Source organism: Schistosoma haematobium, chromosome 2 (genome assembly GCF_000699445.3).
Source record: "Schistosoma haematobium chromosome 2, whole genome shotgun sequence".
NCBI classification, from domain to species: Eukaryota; Metazoa; Platyhelminthes; class Trematoda; order Strigeidida; family Schistosomatidae; genus Schistosoma; species Schistosoma haematobium.
In genome coordinates, this window is record NC_067197.1 from 7,225,286 (window position 1) to 7,242,711 (window position 17,426).

Consider the following 17,426-nt stretch of genomic DNA (forward strand, 5'->3'; position numbering starts at 1 on the left):
CATAATATTGAACAACAACTTAATTTATAATAGATTTTCGATTGTTAATAATCCAACAACAAAACAACACATGCCAAATTGAATTAAAATTCATATTCATTGCACAAGTGAATGACTATTTGAAATCAGTAAGTGGATAGCCCGCTAGGCATTTGAAACGAAAATTGATGGGTTCGAATCCCAGAGGTTCATATATATATATATATATTTATTTATTTAAACACAAATATTTGTAGAAAGAGGCATCTAAATAGATATGCACCACAAAAACCATCGAATTAGTGCGAGAGCTGAGGTACTCAACGCGTGTTAGGACTGGACCAAGTGGTTTCCTTAGGTGGCCACTTCCCGAGCATTTGACCCATAGGTCTAATCCACTAGGCGGTGGAGCAACGTTAGGAGATCTAGTCTCATGATAGCCGGTAACCAAAAATAGGTCCATACGCCAGAACCCTGGAGCCGATATGCACCATCAATTTGGAATCGGGGTTTTCCACACCCCAAGGTGGATCCTTTGTAGCTACCAACCCGGTTTAAGCACCAGCTATTTCATTTTCGTCCTCTCAATTTTGTAAACTGTTGGGGATGCTAAGTCCCCAGAAACCACTTGGTAAAAGTCACATTTTTGTAGTTTTATTTTGGAAATTTAAATTTCTCATATTCGCACTAAAAGCGCCCGCTTTTACCTTCAGATTGAAAGGACCTTAAATGACACTGATTCGTTGCATAAGCAACACCCTTGCCGAAAGAAGACAATGAGTAGGACTTCCCTGGTAGTGACTTTATACACGTGAACATATGAGAGAAATTCGAGAGGGAGAGAGGACTCTCCCCACCCACGATCATACCAGGGCATTTGGGGGCTGCCGAAAATGCAGATAAATCCAGTTGATGGTGTTCAACTAGGAAAAACACACGCGTCTAGGACTCCATTTCTAGTTACATTTCATCTATTCTATATTTTTAAAAAAAATAAATAACAGAAACAAATACACAAAAGCGACACCGATGCATAAACACAACCGTACGAACATCAAGAGAACAAAAATTACAGTGATAAAATACTTCTATTTCATAAAATCCACCAACATAAAAACGAACTGTAAAAGTAGTAACAGTAGTTCGTTGTTAATTAAAGACTAAAAACAAATCGAAATGATAATTAACAAGAAGTTATGTCTGTATAGATATATAAGTTTTAATCTGACGGATTAGTATCGGAGAACTGATAATTATTCCATATTTCATAAAATAATGGACGACAATTAACTACAGCTTTCAATTTACTACATAACAAAAAACAACCAGACATTTTTCTATGTAATGAATAACTTTCTTCTGGTGGTGGACTTAATCTATGCTCAAGCATAACAGGAATTAAATGACTGATACGTTTAGTTGTTGATTGTTGACTAAAATCGAAATTTTCTTCTGAAGCAAATGCTTCACCCAATATACTGACTGCATTCACATGAGCTTGTTGTAAAACCTGTTGATTAAAAGTAGACGAGAATAATAAAATAAGAATGAGTGTATTCAACATGATATCTTACATAGATTTCCAGTAGAATATTATATAAAAAATTACTCAATTTAAAATCAGTTAATAAATGAAATGAGGGTCAACCATTCACAATTAATAAGTCAGGATCACTGAGAACAATTTACAAATATATCAGCTAAGATCTTCAATCATTGTTTATGATTATCACGCGAATCCCCCAGTAGGAAATGTATACCTTTCAACATGATTCGGTCGGAGGCAGTCATTGGTTTTATTGATTAACCTCACTTCATGGTCTAGCTGTCGATTAAATGTTTTTTAAACCACTCCTATGATAGCCTGAATTGTATGTCAGTGTAGGCAATGGTTAGATGTATTTAGATCATCCAAATCGACAGCTTACAGTCTCATCAATGGGTTTATCATCTCTTTCTAGAACCTTACGTTTAATCTTAACACCGTGCAATTTGTCGTTTCAATTGAGTCGTGGAGACACTTATAGTCAAATACTAATAACCTACACACATCTATCATCAAAGATAAAGTTCCAAAGTCATTAATTAATATAGAATGAATTTCTGTACAGTTCAAATACTCTCTAATTGGTAGACGGACAGGCAGAAAACATCAAGTGGGCTTGATATCAGCTCATCCAGAATACCGAAAACACGAACACAAAGACAAGGTATATGCATATAGAAAGACTAGAAGAAAAAAATCCCAATCAATGAAGAGTTGATTTCCTGCCTTCTAATGTTTATCCTACTATATTTCCTTAAGAGATAAAATAAAATTACAATGAATAGACATTGGTTTACACTTTGAGTTAGATTTAACAATGTCAGGTACAAAATTATACAAACAGTCAGACTGAATATAGGGCTACCGTAAATAAATACGAAATTATTAATTAAACAACATAAATTAGTTATTGAGTTTACAAGCTACAATTGAATATATCACGGTAAAACGACCGCTTAAACAACATTTGTTAGATTTTAGCTGATGATGTACCAGAAGTGTTCAGAAATCCACAACAGAACATCGAATTGTACTTCGAAGTTGAATCACGTGAAGAAATGTAAGTTTGTGCAGTGCACACATTGGAGAGGAGATGCTAGACAATTCAGTTTGAAATGTGTTAGGGTATCACAGATACATTTATTCTCTGATGTCCCTTTAAGCCCTAAGTACCAATTTATGGCAAGCCTGTTCTTGATAAATTATTCTCCCTTTAATGTTTAAGAATATTGCTACTTTGCACAGATAAGTCAATTAGACAGAAGGAACATGGAATCTGCCAGATATCTTCATTAGTTCAAGTCACCACATCATATCAGCATAGTCAAGTGAACTTATCAAGATGAATACCAAAAGTAATAATATATCAGTGGTAGTAAAAAATACCCAACATAAATAATGCATGATCTAGAATATATCAGGTAAAAGAGAACAACCAGAAGAGATCGTAGGGAAACATATAACTATCCCGACTAATTGTAAGAAATTTGAACATCATCCAAACGCTCCACTTCTAAAAGATTTTCAGTCATTTAAATGATTGTATATCATACAAAAAGAAGAATTACTCCCTTCAAAAGTGAGAAATACACACTGATGGTAAAATATCACTGTCAAAAGATCAAATAAACTGCTGACATCTAAATGATATGTTTGTGTAATCGGATAGAAAAAAAAACATTTTGGAGGATATAATTGGAAAAACAACAGTAAAAACAAACTATAAAATTACTTTTGTTTCGTAACCAGTCAAAAAGCCTAAATCTTTCGATAGTTTAAGTATAGTTTCTTCATCATGTTCCGCTGAAGCATGAATTAGACGAATATATGTGTCGACAAAGGATTTATCGTATTCTCTAGAAGCTCCAAAATCCAATAAAACAATCTACAGAACAAATATTTAAAAATAACAATGATAATTCAAGACAAAAAATCATACGTGACATGAATAAATGAATTTTCGAAAGCCTTAGTACAACTTCAGAAGAAAATCAGGATGAAAAATTGCAAGTAAGTGATTTGTAAACTGGACTTCTAGCCACGATTTCGCATTTACTTTATCACCTGGCCGAGACTGACACTTTGACATGATGGTTGGGATTTCTTATCATGATGACCCAATTCAAATGTATTAGCTGGAAGATGTGTTCCTCTAAATCCTACAATGACAAGTCGGTTAAAAACTGATAAGACTAAAAGCAGCAACTTAAGGTCTGATGGTGAAGTCCTACTTCTGACTTTACGGTAGTGCAACGGCTCTTTCAACAACGAATAGAGGGATTCAGAAAAGGTCGGGCCTAAAATCACCATACCTTGTTTTGCTACACGGGTTTTAGTCACCAGCGGTAAGAATTCATAGGTACGGCGCTAACTCATTTAAGACTACTCGAAAAAAGACCATGTGTGGCTGGCTCCATGTAGTTGTCTCTTGGGCTCTGTACTCATTCTTCCAGTTCGTTCATTTCACTATTAATCCAGTTTGCTTTAAAGTTCCTACCAAAAGAAGCATAAACCTACGGGGTAGGTGACGAGGAAGTAATCGTGCTCGAGATTATTTTTCCTACAGTTACATTTTCCCTTTACTTCCTAAACATTTTTCTGTCGCTACTATCAATCCTTCACCTCTATTTTCGACTTTTCCACGCGTGTCGCTAATACTAATGGCTCGAGTTTACGAACTGTTATCCACTACATATATCTCAACTTTCGACAGCTGAATAGTATCATTATGGCCACGAATAATTAACGCAGTGCCTAAGACCTAACATACAACCATTTAATTATACGAATAAAATCGATCAGAAAACTCGTTACAATTATAGTATATGTTGGTTTAATCTAAAGAACAAATAAACATAAACGTGTAATACCACCAGAATCAAGGATAGATTGTTTATATCTGTAATGAAATCATGACGATAGTCATCTATCAACTGTCTATTGGATGGTCTTATTAGAAACGCAGATAAGTCACAACACAGGTCACTATTTATACGCACTAACACAAAATAATAAAGATCGACTATAATGGGGATCAATTATGAAGCTTCAAATAACGAAAAGTATTGATTTCGAGATGGATTTAGATAGAAAAAGTACACCTGAAACATTGCCCAAATGAAGTTTACTTTAGGAAGTTTCTGATGAAATAATCATAATCACATGATCGAGATCTTCAGTAGACAGACTAATAGGAAAACAAACCTGGAAGATCGAAGATAATGGGTTACAGAAGTTTCGCCGGAATTAAATGCAGTTTCTTCATGATGAGCTGCAGAATGACAAATATCAGCACATCTGAAATGTTGGTTTAGGAACAAATCTACCAAATAGAGACGATAAACAGAATGTACCAGGAACCATAGACTGGGGGTTAAGGGACATAAAAGGTTGATAATACTTGAAAGTCGTTACAAACAACAGAATAGATTTGGTAAATAAAGGTTTCTGTTGGATCAAGTAGTATTCATAGCGTAAATACAGTAACCTATCGACACAATAGGTGACTCGGGCAATAATTTGATAACATAAGAACATAGCAAAATTTAGCAACCCACAGAAGCGCAGAATACGAAAAACAACCTATAGTTCAAGAACATGAGCTTACTTTGCCTGTTTGAGGATTGTACAAGAAATTCGACCAGTTTGGATCAGTTTGCATCACATGAAATACAAATAACTCTTTCAAACACAATCTCAATAATTGTTCACCAATCTGAAAAGGCAAATAAAAAACTGAGACCTATAAACTGACTACTTATGAGTAAACAAAAACGTTTATCCAAATTAATTGTGTAGAAATGAATATAAGAGCCACAATCTTAAGTACTTATCGAAGTCACATAATTTGTAATTAATTACTAACTCACTTTGTAAATATACTTCAAAAGTATACTGAAATTAAAAGTACATGTACGAAAGTTAGTACGTAGGGTGGCGGCTGGAGGTAGTCGACATGAAACCCTGTTTCAACATAGTGCACGCTATGACGAGCCACATAGACTAGTTGGCTATGCTGATATTAGTGTAGTAACTTGAACCGATGCATAGGAGGGTTGTACAGTGTTTATGACTGACCACTACAATTTTAAAGTTTATATATTTGTTATATCGACAAGCTTGACAGTGAAACACATACATTTTCATATATTGAAATGAGTTCCATTATTGTCATTCTAGTCACATATTATGATATAGTTGACTTTGCAGAGTAGGGAGAGTCACAACACAAAATACTTAACACAATGTTCCTAGCTGCTGATTAACTTAACGTGAGCCTGAGTTTTTTAGGAATCCATACTCCTCATATTTGTAAGAACTAATAAAATTTAAATTTCGATTTAAAAGTCCTTACTCAAACGTATGGTACTACTATTGATTATGCTGAGCCACCACTAACAACTACAGAATAATTTCGGTTTTTATTTTGATGACGCACTAGTGAGAAACAGATTATAAAAATCTATGTTAAAGGTCAATAAAAGTATAGATTATTGAAGTTAGGCGTAAAGCTTTGGTAAAGGAAACTAATTTAATCAGTAAGGTTGAGAATCTGTACTAGTTAAAATGACTGGGTCATGCACCAAATATATTCACTTCTGATCTAAACAGATATGTGCTGCTATTGAAATAAAACGGGATTACGGAAATTGGAAACAGTCAATCCAATATAAGACAGGAAACTATGAATTTAATAATTATTCAAGTAAAGTTAATCTCTAGTTAAAATATGTTCAATATGTTGAACTACAAATCAGACACACAGGACAGCATAAATGAAAATCAGCTGAAATTGCGAAGATGCATATACTGCGTTGTATGCTACTTATGTTGATACATATAAGTAGTATGCAGCACAAGTCGGAATCGGAATGTCTATGAGCAGAAAATTGAAATGAAGGGAGAAGGAAACTGAAGGCAATCAAGATAACAACATGAATGAAGGAACTATGAACTTTATAAGAAACAATTCAGAGAAGATATGCAAATGATGCACTTAATGTATGATTTTCACATTTTACTAAACCACTTTGTGGTTTCGCATGAAATAATAAATTGGTTATCCCCACCAAGTCTTCTTTCACTACGATTGGTACCTCTGCCGCTACTCAGGATGAAGATTCCATGACCGAGGGAGTTTGAAGATGTCGCAGCGCCGATGGGTGTGAAGGAGCCCAAGGCGAATACTGTGGTGCTGGGGACACTTCTGAGAGGCAGGGCGAAGGCTGTATATGACAGCCTGGAGAGTGCTGGCGGAAATACGACATGGGAGGTGGTCACAGAGCGGTTGACCGCAGAGTTCAACAGCCCGGTAGATAAGGGGGAGGCGCCTCAGAAGTTCCGGCTGGCAAAGTTGTCGATCGATGATGACCCGCTGGTGTTGGCAGTGGAGTTAACCAGTTTGTTGCGTCGTGCACTGCCGAATTCGGATGAGGAGCCAGAAGCACAGTTGCTGGCATTGCAGTTCATAGAGAGCGTGACTGCCGCCATTTCTCTACAGTTGAAATTAGTAAGCGCCACACAACCCATGGATATCAGTGAATTAGTAAAAGTAAATGCCCTGGTACGACCGAGAGTGGGGAGAGTCCAATCTCTCTCTCGAAATGCTCTCACATGGCCAGGCGTATATAGCCTCTGCCAGGGAAGTCCTACTCACTGCCTTCCCGTGGCGGGGGCGTTGTTTACGAAAAGCGAATGTCCGGCGATTTAACCGGATTCCAAACCAATGGTGCACATGGGCTCCAGTATCCTGAAGGAACAAATGCCGTATGAACCAGTTGTTGGTCACCGGCTTCCATGGGACTGCATCTCCTCACGATGCTCCACTGCCTTGTGGATCAGACCTTCAGGTCGAAGGCTCGGGGTGTGGCCCCCTAAGAAAACCACCTGCTTCGGTTTGGGCACCCAGGCAGTATCACAGCCCTCACACATATCGAATGAGATTTGTGTGGCGCATATGTATTTGGTGCCTCCTTGGACCAATATCTATGTGTTAAAATAAAATAAAGGTGATCCTGGGTTCGAACCTGCAACTTAACGGTTAAATCAGAACCCTGATCTCTGATCCACTGCTCAGTACAATATGCATATTAAACGTAAACATCAAACGCTGAAATAATATCATCGTTTCTATAACACATTTACGTATACCCTAATAACAATTACTATACACAGTGGAAAATAAGGATTTATGAGACAACATACTTACCCAATTTCTCACATTTTGCGGAAGACTAATACAATCATCTAACACTAATCCATTCATATATTCTGTGGTTAATACACGACTAGTTGTTAGTTCATCAATTACTTGTGGAACTTGAAAAACAGGATCACCCTCTAATAACTGAGCGAAACGTTTACTATAAACCGCTTCAAGCAGATAATCACACTCCGCTCTTAATTCTTTTCTAGCTACTTCAATTGCTTTGTCAGCGAATAAACCACGTGGGAAGATATTAAAACGATTTAAAAGTGATGTCAAATTATTGATATCTGCATCAATGCTATCAGCTATACCTGGATATTGTATTTTGATTGCTACAATTCTTTTGAAAAAAAGAGACAATAGCATAAGGGTTAGGAATTCTTATTCGCAGGTGAAATGGAAATAAAACGTACGCAAAATGACTTTGAACATGTCGAAATAAACATATTTTAGTGCTATGAAGAAAATTAATCAGTAACACACTGACAGTTAGCTAATAATTTTTCGATATACATTAGAGATGATACTACTACTCAATTAATCAAAACAACTACCTTACTTGAAATTCCAGGAATTTACACATTAGAATTTTGCAAAATAGTACGAAGATAGAATGTGACATTTATTAAAGGAATCTTACAAACCATTTTACAAGTACTAGATTTTTGCTATATTAATAGTGGATCTTTGACACGAAACTACATTGGTGGTAGCAAAGTATTTATCTGGACGAATCAAAAAGCCTTTCTCCTAAATTAGTCGCGTACGTCTGAGTAGAGGACCTGTGGGGATAAATTAAAGCATGAGACAGTAATCATCACAGCTTCAGTTTTTTTTACATACTAGTCAACCTTTCTTTTACTACCACCTTTGCTACCATTGTGATGTTGGTCTAACTGTAAAATGTTAAGTACACAACACGACTGTGAAATCAATTCTATTACACGCTTGCAATGTTTAGCTACATCAAGCTGAGGATGTTCTATGACTTTCTAAGTTAAATTATAATTATCTCCAAAGGACTGTTCACATCTAGTAGTCAGTCATTATCAACATGGAACCTAGAACAAAAATACAATAACCCAAGTTTCCATACCACATCAGCACGATGGGATGAGTATAAGACATACTGCAAAATAAAATAATGTTTTAGAGACATTAATTGGAAAAATTGAACACTTTAAATATAGTTCGGAAAGACAGTTGAAAAGTATGCATAGAGGAAAAACATAATTCAAGACTGGGAGGAAAATTAAAAGTGCGCCAATACACTTATGCTACTGTGATTGGTTTTGAGCCATGTCACACGTCACTAATCACTGAACACGGTTATTACATAAACTTCAACCAGATAATCCATATCAACCAAAAATGGCTGATGCTAAGTTTGGTTTGGTAACTCCTAGCTTTTAATTAGTTTACTCCGAAACCAGTCAACAACGCGCATCAGGGTAGGCAGTAGTTATGCACATGAGATACTTTTTCCGAAATCTCACTAATTAACTTGCCATATTTGCTTAATGCTATATGCCTAAGCACAGGATTGCTCCCTTGGTCGTTCCAAGATACTCGAGTTGTGTTTTAAAAAGACCTGCAGTCTACGCACTTTAACTTTCATAAACCATGTTTCCTAGCTATGGAGTAATGCAGCAAACTGTTGAGCAGTATATCCACCCTTTGATCGGCATATGGACATCTCGCCTACACTACAAGTGATTCAAGCAGGAAAAGGTTAGCCAAACTTTTCGAATCCATGTCAAGATTTCGTCAAAAACCAATACACCGGGGGTGATGAGAATTCTAGGATAAGTAAAAAGGTTGACACTCCCTAAAAATAGTGTAACATTGGCTTGAAATAGTATCAGACATGGTTCTGAATAGGAAGCAGTGGCGGTCCTACTGTAATTTTCTTTTACTTTCTTCATACAAGTGAGAGGAGCTTTGTTAACTGGAAGAATCCCTTCTGATCACATTTTTAACTGAACTGCTTCTCCCGTTACATTTTTTAAAACTCATCCACCTATTTTTATTCGTTTTTGTTCATTTTCTTACCATACTCACCTCCTTTTCTCTATATTTCCACAATCTCATTTCCTATTTGAGTGGAGTATATATTTTGCTATTCCTCTATGCCGATATTTGCTTTTAAACAAATAAACAAATAAAATCATTAGTTTAAGCATTGACACAGATCAGTCCCTAAACAACACCCATTTAGAGAGGAACGAACGTTTAGTGGTCTCTATCGAACTCCATTGTGAAAGATGATGAATGAACCATGAAACGTAAATTCTCCGTTTAGTTCCGTATATTTTACTCAGGCCAACTGTGGGGGTAATATAAGCCAAATACAAACTGGATTTCTGGTTAGCGTTTTTTAATAAGATTGGTTAATACGGGACACATTCCAACAATACATAACGAGTATCCAGGTTTACTTATCGGTATTCGAGAGCAGTGATGATAGGGGTTATGATCTTGAAATAACGATTTGGGCGTTTTTATAATTACTATCTCCGTGGCTTTTACACCGTACGATGTCTTTTCGTCATCTCCGCCTATGCCCCTACAGGTTGCAACCCGGATGCGATCAAAGATGAGCTTTACCACCAGTTAAAAGTTCTACAGAGAGTGTGTTCGACAGATATTGTAGTACCAGCCGGAGACTTGAGTGCTCAGGTCAGGCGTCTAGGTACAGAAGAGAGTCGTTTAGGTGGTCGATGGGGACTTGTTGTCCGCAGGTCAGATAACGGTGACCGTCTACAGCAACTGTGCACAGACCACAACCTGTTTCTGGCTAGCACTAACTACCGGTACAGTTATCACCGATGTGCCACCTTGCGCCCTCTCTCTGCATCCTAAGCCTGGACTCAGAGTGGTAACATCACGATCAGCTACCGTTAGCGTGGTTGTGTACAAGACTGCCGCTCCTTTTGGGGTACCTATCTGGACTCTGATCATGCCCTTTTTTGCGCTAATCTTACCTTATGTTTCAGTGGCTAACAAATTCATCCTCCTAAACAGATCGATGTCAGCGAATTGGTTGCAACTTATGTTTCAAATAAATGTAGAACCGATCTAGATTCAAGGATAGCTACCAGTCCGGCAAAAAGCATAAGTGAGCATTATTTGCAATTGCATGACGTCGTGAAAATGGCGAGTAAATTAGCTCACGGCTTCACAAAACTTCCCGCTTACAAGCACTGGGTTTTTATAGGCTCCTTACAACTTACTGAAGCCAGTATGTTTACTCCGGGTGATCGCGAGTTTGACCATAAACGAAGATTGTTGTGCGATGGAATTGTGAGAAGTCTGGTGGTCGGAGTGTGTCAACGAGTTGGAGGCAGCAGCTACACCTGTTTACTGACGGAAGCCCTTTCAACTCATCCGAGTCACCTGCAGCACGAATTTTGGTGTGAGTGAAACTAGCTGCGAAGACGATGGGATGCTAATCACTAACATTCACCGAGGTCTATGACGGTGGGCAGTTTCTCGAGGAGCAGTCCAACTGGTCTGCTGTCCCGGCGGCATCAGTTAGACTTTCCTGCCTTCCATTGCTAGTCAGCCAGTCAGCTACAACGTAGGACCAGGCACATATATGCATCAGTTCAATTTGCCATACCTTATTAGCATAGCAAGATGAGCACCGGATTCATAGAAGTGGTTAATTCATTGGTGGTAATATATAAAAGATTGCATATAAAGATATAGTATAGGAAGAATAAGTTGGTAGAAAGAAAGATATGAAGCGATTTTAATCTCATATTTTAAGGGAAGATAAAGAGTGTATACACCTTTTGTGATCGATTCTGAGCCATGTCACCCAGTCTCTAACCACCGGGTACGAGTCATGAGGACCCCAACAAAATAATTCGCATCTACCAACATCGCTCAGACCAGAAGTTAGCGACTTCAAGCACTGATGTCACGTTTTGGTTTGGCCGCCCCTCACTCTCTTTCAACCATATCCAGCACTAGTCAGCATTGTGCGCCATGGCAATCGGTGGTTGGGCATACGTAATATGTGGCCCAACCATTTCAGTTAGCGAAGATTTACAACCTCACCAACTGATTTATCATCAGTCCCTAATACCCCGCGTCTAACATCACTATTACGTATCCGGTGATCCCAGAAGATACGAGAGATATTTCTAAGACATCTGTGGTCAGATACTAGTAGCTTATGATTATCTTCTACTATTAGTTGCCACGTTTCACAGCCGTACAGTAGAACAGAACGAACTGCCGTACCGTATACTCGTCCCTTCCAAAGCCCGTGACGACTGATCCACCTAACGAGGTAGGAGTCCGCACGGAACTCCAACTCATGAAGTGCTACAAATCACCGGGTCCATATGACTTATCCCCAGTCCTTTTTAAAGATGATGGCGGCCTTCTCGTGAAGGAAATAACTGCGTTGTTTACAAAGGTCTGGGAGCTAGAGAGTGTACCAGCATCATAGAAAGAGTCGATAATCGTCCCTATCTTTAAAAAAGGTTCATGTCACCTATGCAGGAACTATCGGGGGATAAGTCTACTTTCGATAGCGTCCAAACTATTGGCTTTCGTAATACTTCGTAAATTGTTCAAAACCCGAGAAAGATTGACTTGCAACGAGCAGGCTGGGTTCCGTTCTGGTCGAGGATGTATTGATCATATCTTCACCCTCCGCCAAATGTTAGAACACCGTCATACTTATCAAAGGCCAATAATCGCAGTGTCTCTTGACATTAGCGCCGCCTTCGATTCGTTGGACGGGACTGCTATCTGGGGTTGCCTGTTGAAGAAGGGTGTATGCCTGAGAATTTTATTGACATCTTGATAGCCCTATTTACTAACACGTTAGGTAGAGTGGAGGCAAACAACCACCTCTCTCCACTGTTGCATACAAGCAGTAGAGTTGCCCAAATGCAGCACTTATCATCAACTTTGCCATACATGACATTCTGGAAATAGTTCTGATGGATGCAAGTAATGGTGGTGTGGATCTGTTGCCTGTAGAAAGACTTTTCAACCTTGAGTATGCGGATGATATTGTCTTACTGTGCGATAATGCCCCAGGCATGCAATCCACACTTAATTAGTTGGCAATCAGTGTCCGTAAGTACGGTATATGCTTTGCACCTTCGAGGTGCAAAGTACTTCTACAAAACTGGCAGGATTCTAATCCCGTACTCACCCTGGATGGTGAGCAGATAGAAGTAGTCGAGAAGTTCGTGTATCTAGGTGGCTACATAAGTGCTGGTGGTGGCGTGAGTGATAAGATCAATGCACGTATAGTGAAAGCCAGAGCGGCTTATACCAATCTGGGCCAACTTTGGCGCCTTCGTGATGTCAGTCTGGCTGTAAAAGGTCGGCCCTATAATGCGTCGGTGGGAGCAGTTTTGCTCTACGCTTGTGAAACCTGGCCTCTCCGAGTTGAGGACGTTAGACGACCCTCTGTGTTCGATCATTGTTGTCTCCGAAGGATAGCTGACATCCAATCGCAACACCATGTTAGTAATACAGAGGTTCGGCATCGTGTATTCCGGCGCTGCGACAATTATTCAATTGGTGTCATTATCTTGAAACATCGACTTCGGTGGCTTAGACATGTTCTACCAATGCCGTCCCAGAGAATTCCATGTCGTGAGTTATTTGCCGACAATGGGACCGTTTGGAAAAAGAGAGCTGCTCAGTGTATGACATGGTATCGTGGTGTGAAAGAATGCTGCACGGTACTGGCTTCTGTTGGTCCTTCACAACTCCGCGGTTGGAGTCCGAGAGATGGTGTAACGCAGTGGCTAGAGACGTTATCAGACATGGCTCAGAATAAAAGCCAGTGGCGATCCTACTTAAACTTTCTTCATAAAAATGGATGCATTTTCTTTAACCCAAAGAATTCTTTCTTGTTGTATTTTTCTTAAATGAACTGTTTCTCATTATTATTACTTCACTCCCGTACATTAATTTCTGTTAGATTTTGTCCTTCTGATTACATGTACCATACATTATTTCTTCACAACCTTGTTGGTATTGTGTGGCGCAGTCAGTTAGTCAGTCAGTAACAATGTAGAACTTCGTACGTACATCAGTTCGAGTTGCCATACCACATTAGCACACATATACAATTGTCGACTCAAATCCCATAGTGGTAAAAGTAGTAAGAGTATAGGTAGTAGTCGGAAACATTAGGGTTTGAAGATGTTATTCAAGGAGTATAATTCAGTGAAATAAATTTGGAAAGAGAAAAAAAGGGAAATGAAGAACTCAGAAGATTAGAATCTGGGAGAACACAAAGAGTGGATGCACCTGCGCCATTGCAAAAGATTTCAAGCCATGTCATTCAAGGTCTCTCATCACCGGTTACCATCGTCTCGCCGATCCCAACCAGGTAGTCTACACCTAACAACATGGCTCAGACCACTTGTCAGTGACTTCATGGATTTGTGCCATGTTTTAGTCTGGTCGCCCCTAGCTTCCTTCCAACCTACTCCTATGCCATTGAACATCGCACGTCGGGACAGTCGGTGGCACAGTGTTCGGACGTTAAAAGCTCCTACACGTAGTTTAGAGAGTGGTTTCAGGAGACCAAGAATAGCATCCCGCGTATTCGAATCGTTTGCACTAGCGATGCGAGGTGATAGAGGGACGTGAGAAGGGTTAGTTGTGGAGATAAGAGATTTATTTGGAGGTGTAGGAGGGATTTGAATGTGGCCAACTTGGTCTCGTGTGTTGTTACGGGTATGTGGGCTGATATCACTTCTCGGCTGCCCACACTGTGGAAAGGTACTTCTTGAGGAACCTGAAAAGGAAGTCGGATTAGTGTTGGTCTTAACGACCTGGGAGTGTCACCGCAGAGCCCAAAGAACAACTTCTTGTGGCCGGTCGCGTACGGCCTTTTTGTGGGAAGTTTTTGACGTGTTAGCTCTGTTCTTCAAAGGGCCTTACCGCTGGAGACGGAAATTTGAGGTAACATGAGGCGTGACATTTTTAGGGCCGACCTTTTCCAACCCCCTCCTTCCTTATGAAAAGGCAGCATCGCTGCAGATGCTGGTTGTCGGAGAGAAACACCTTACTGCTGTCACACCCCTCTAAAGTCAGCAGTACGACTTCTCCCACAAACCTTGAGTTGCTGCTTTTAGTCTTACTGTTCTTTAATCGACCTGCCTGGCATGGTAGAACCTACAGGAACATATGTTCCAGCCAATACAGCTCGGTTGGGTCATCACGATAGGCAAGCCCGACTACCACGTCAAGGAAGCAGCTACGGTCAGGAGTAGGGCATATGTATTCGGTGTTCTCTCGTACCAACATGTGTTCAAATATAAATAAATAAACACCGTACACTGTTTGTTAACACTGAGACTAGGTGATTTATTTTAACTTGGTTTCACCTGTTTCGGTTTGGGCACCCGGGCAATATCATAGCCCACACAAATCGAATGATTTATGTGGCGCATATCTATTTGGTGCCTCCTTGTACCAATGTTATGTGTCTATATAAATATATATCTATATACATAACTGGGTTTCATTAAATGTCAAGAACTACTCTTAATATACAATACTGTTTGACAGTAAAGCAGGTATTAATATAGAATTCAAAAGATAACAATTCAAAACAGTTAGATATATACCACGAGGAAAAGTGTATGCTTAGAAGTCTAACAATTATTGACGGGGTGTATGTAACAAAGTTTCTTATGACTTATTTCAAGGGGTATGAAGATGTTGCTGTGCTAAAGATACTCATATCAGTAAACTCAAAAGTACCTGCCACTAACGTCAGTTTCTGTCGACTGATTGCTTTTCAGTAATCCAACAGTAACACAATTATTGTGACAATTATAGGGTTAATATAAAACTAACCTTCCATCTTTAAGTGTTGCCCTGTGAACCTGACCGATACTTGCTGCAGCAAACGGCTTCTCTTCAAAGTCATTGACATGTTCAGTCCAATTTTCACCTAGTTCTGATGTTAGGACTTTTCTCATTTGTTTAGCTGGCATGAAATCTGCTGCCTGTCTTACACGTTCAAATATCTTTTGGACCTGGGGACTGACAAAACTTTCATCTAGTCAAGGACAGGAAAAAATAGAAAAAGAATCTACTAAAGACCATATTTGACGCTTTACAAAAAACACCTGAGGTAAAAGAAATTTGACGCGAAAACAGTGACACATAACTCGAAATCATGCAAATAACTAAACAAATGCTTAATAACACACTAGTCCATGAGCTACATATTTTGTGAGGATCCGAAACAACCTGACCGCTAGTACAGCGCTAATATGGAAGGGGTCTAAACTTATTACTCAACCAAGATATAGTTTGCTATAAATTCTGACGGACTGACAAGCAGGGGAAAAATTTGGATTCCATGGAACCGGCAAAATCGACAACAAAGCGATTTCTTAGTCCCCGAAGAGAATCAACTGACCTTGGATACTTAACATTTGTCCAAGCTTAAGAGCAGCTCCGCGCATACGACACAACGTGTCTACGATCTTTTCAAGATTAGCCTCAGCCAAAAACACATTTGGCGGTGCAGCTGAATCACCAGAAACTACAAAATAAGTTGATTAATGCTTGAAAAAGTAAGTTTACCAGGATATCCAACTTTCTGTTTAGCCCACTCAGTAGCTGCTCCAACACCAAGACTCAATGCCAAATCTGGAAGTGAAACCGAAACCTGTTCTTACTTCCAAAACCAGCTACTCGTCCTATACGTGATGAAGGCACGCGTCTTTCTTTGGAGAACGCTTTCTGGAAGTGAACATTTATATTATACTTACTTGATCAAGGGTTGGCGGAGAAGGAATCGGGTAGTCCTGAAGAAGAAGTGGTTTTCTTTTATTCGATTCAGCTGTATTTTTCTGACTTTTAAGCTGTGACGTTTCTGCATCATTAGCGGTTTTGATGTCAGTACCCGAGTTAGAGGTGCCCTCTTTATCACCAACGTTAGTTGCTGGAACGAACCCAAAGCTCTCTGCGAGTTTTGGCAAAATGAGTGACTTAGCAATGATAAAATTCTGTTGATTAAGAAGCCATATTCTTCCAGCTATATAACTGGCAGTTTGAGATAGATTCTGATCACTTATTTTACTACAAAGAGACTTCGATACAGTAGTCAGAATGTTGCGATAGTCAGATTTTGACCACGCCCATGAAGCTTTGAGAGTTTGCTCCTTCAATGTGGCATTCACTACCACCCCAATCCCACGCAAAACACCATTTATGTCATTCAGCCTCCGTTGCATTTGATATTAAACTCGCGCATTTACTGGCCCAGAAGCTCAATAACTCTACCTTCGAATCTCCCGCTTGTTAATCTACAGAAGAAAATCATTTAAAATGTATGTCTAAATTATCAAACGTGCCTCTTCGTAAGTGGGAAATCTTTTTTCGAAATTTCATTATCAATGCTGCTTTTGTTGGATTTTGTGTATTAAAAATAATCCTGAATATAAATAAATAATACTTCCATCACTGGATCAACCGGGAGACAAGTTACCAATAAACTGGAAGGAATCCACAATCACTCCCATTCACCAAACTAGATCAAGATAACATCCGCCGAACCAGATGCCAGACAGTATCGTGAATGTTGTAGTCAAAATACTGACAGAAACAATCAAGACGACTAGTTACTTGTTAAGTGGTGCAAAGCGAGGCTTTAGGAAAGGATTATCATAAACTACGAATCGAATT

General features: G+C 39.1%; 1 protein-coding gene across 3 annotated transcripts; it reads right to left on the bottom strand.

Annotated features, from left to right (window-relative positions):
- Nucleotides 1–12: 12 nt before the first annotated feature.
- ADCK4_1 (putative aarF domain-containing protein kinase 4) lies at nt 13–17,076 on the bottom strand (the record flags this gene model as incomplete). Of its 3 annotated transcripts, XM_012937958.3 has the most annotated exons (9): nt 16,511–17,076; nt 16,418–16,481; nt 16,323–16,388; nt 16,156–16,281; nt 15,585–15,789; nt 7,734–8,073; nt 5,133–5,240; nt 3,258–3,410; nt 1,199–1,489 (listed from the first exon to the last, which is right to left on the bottom strand). In XM_012937958.3, exons 1-9 carry the CDS (start codon nt 16,973–16,975, stop codon nt 1,199–1,201), a joined length of 1,818 nt encoding a protein of 605 aa, XP_012793412.2. In that variant the 5' UTR covers nt 16,976–17,076. The 3 variants fall into 3 exon arrangements, with proteins under 3 accessions (XP_051067370.1, XP_051067369.1, XP_012793412.2); XM_051214223.1 differs by having other exon boundaries at nt 13–1,489; nt 16,323–16,477; XM_051214222.1 differs by having other exon boundaries at nt 13–1,489; nt 3,258–5,240; nt 7,734–17,076.
- Between the last annotated feature and the right edge of the window lie 350 nt (nt 17,077–17,426).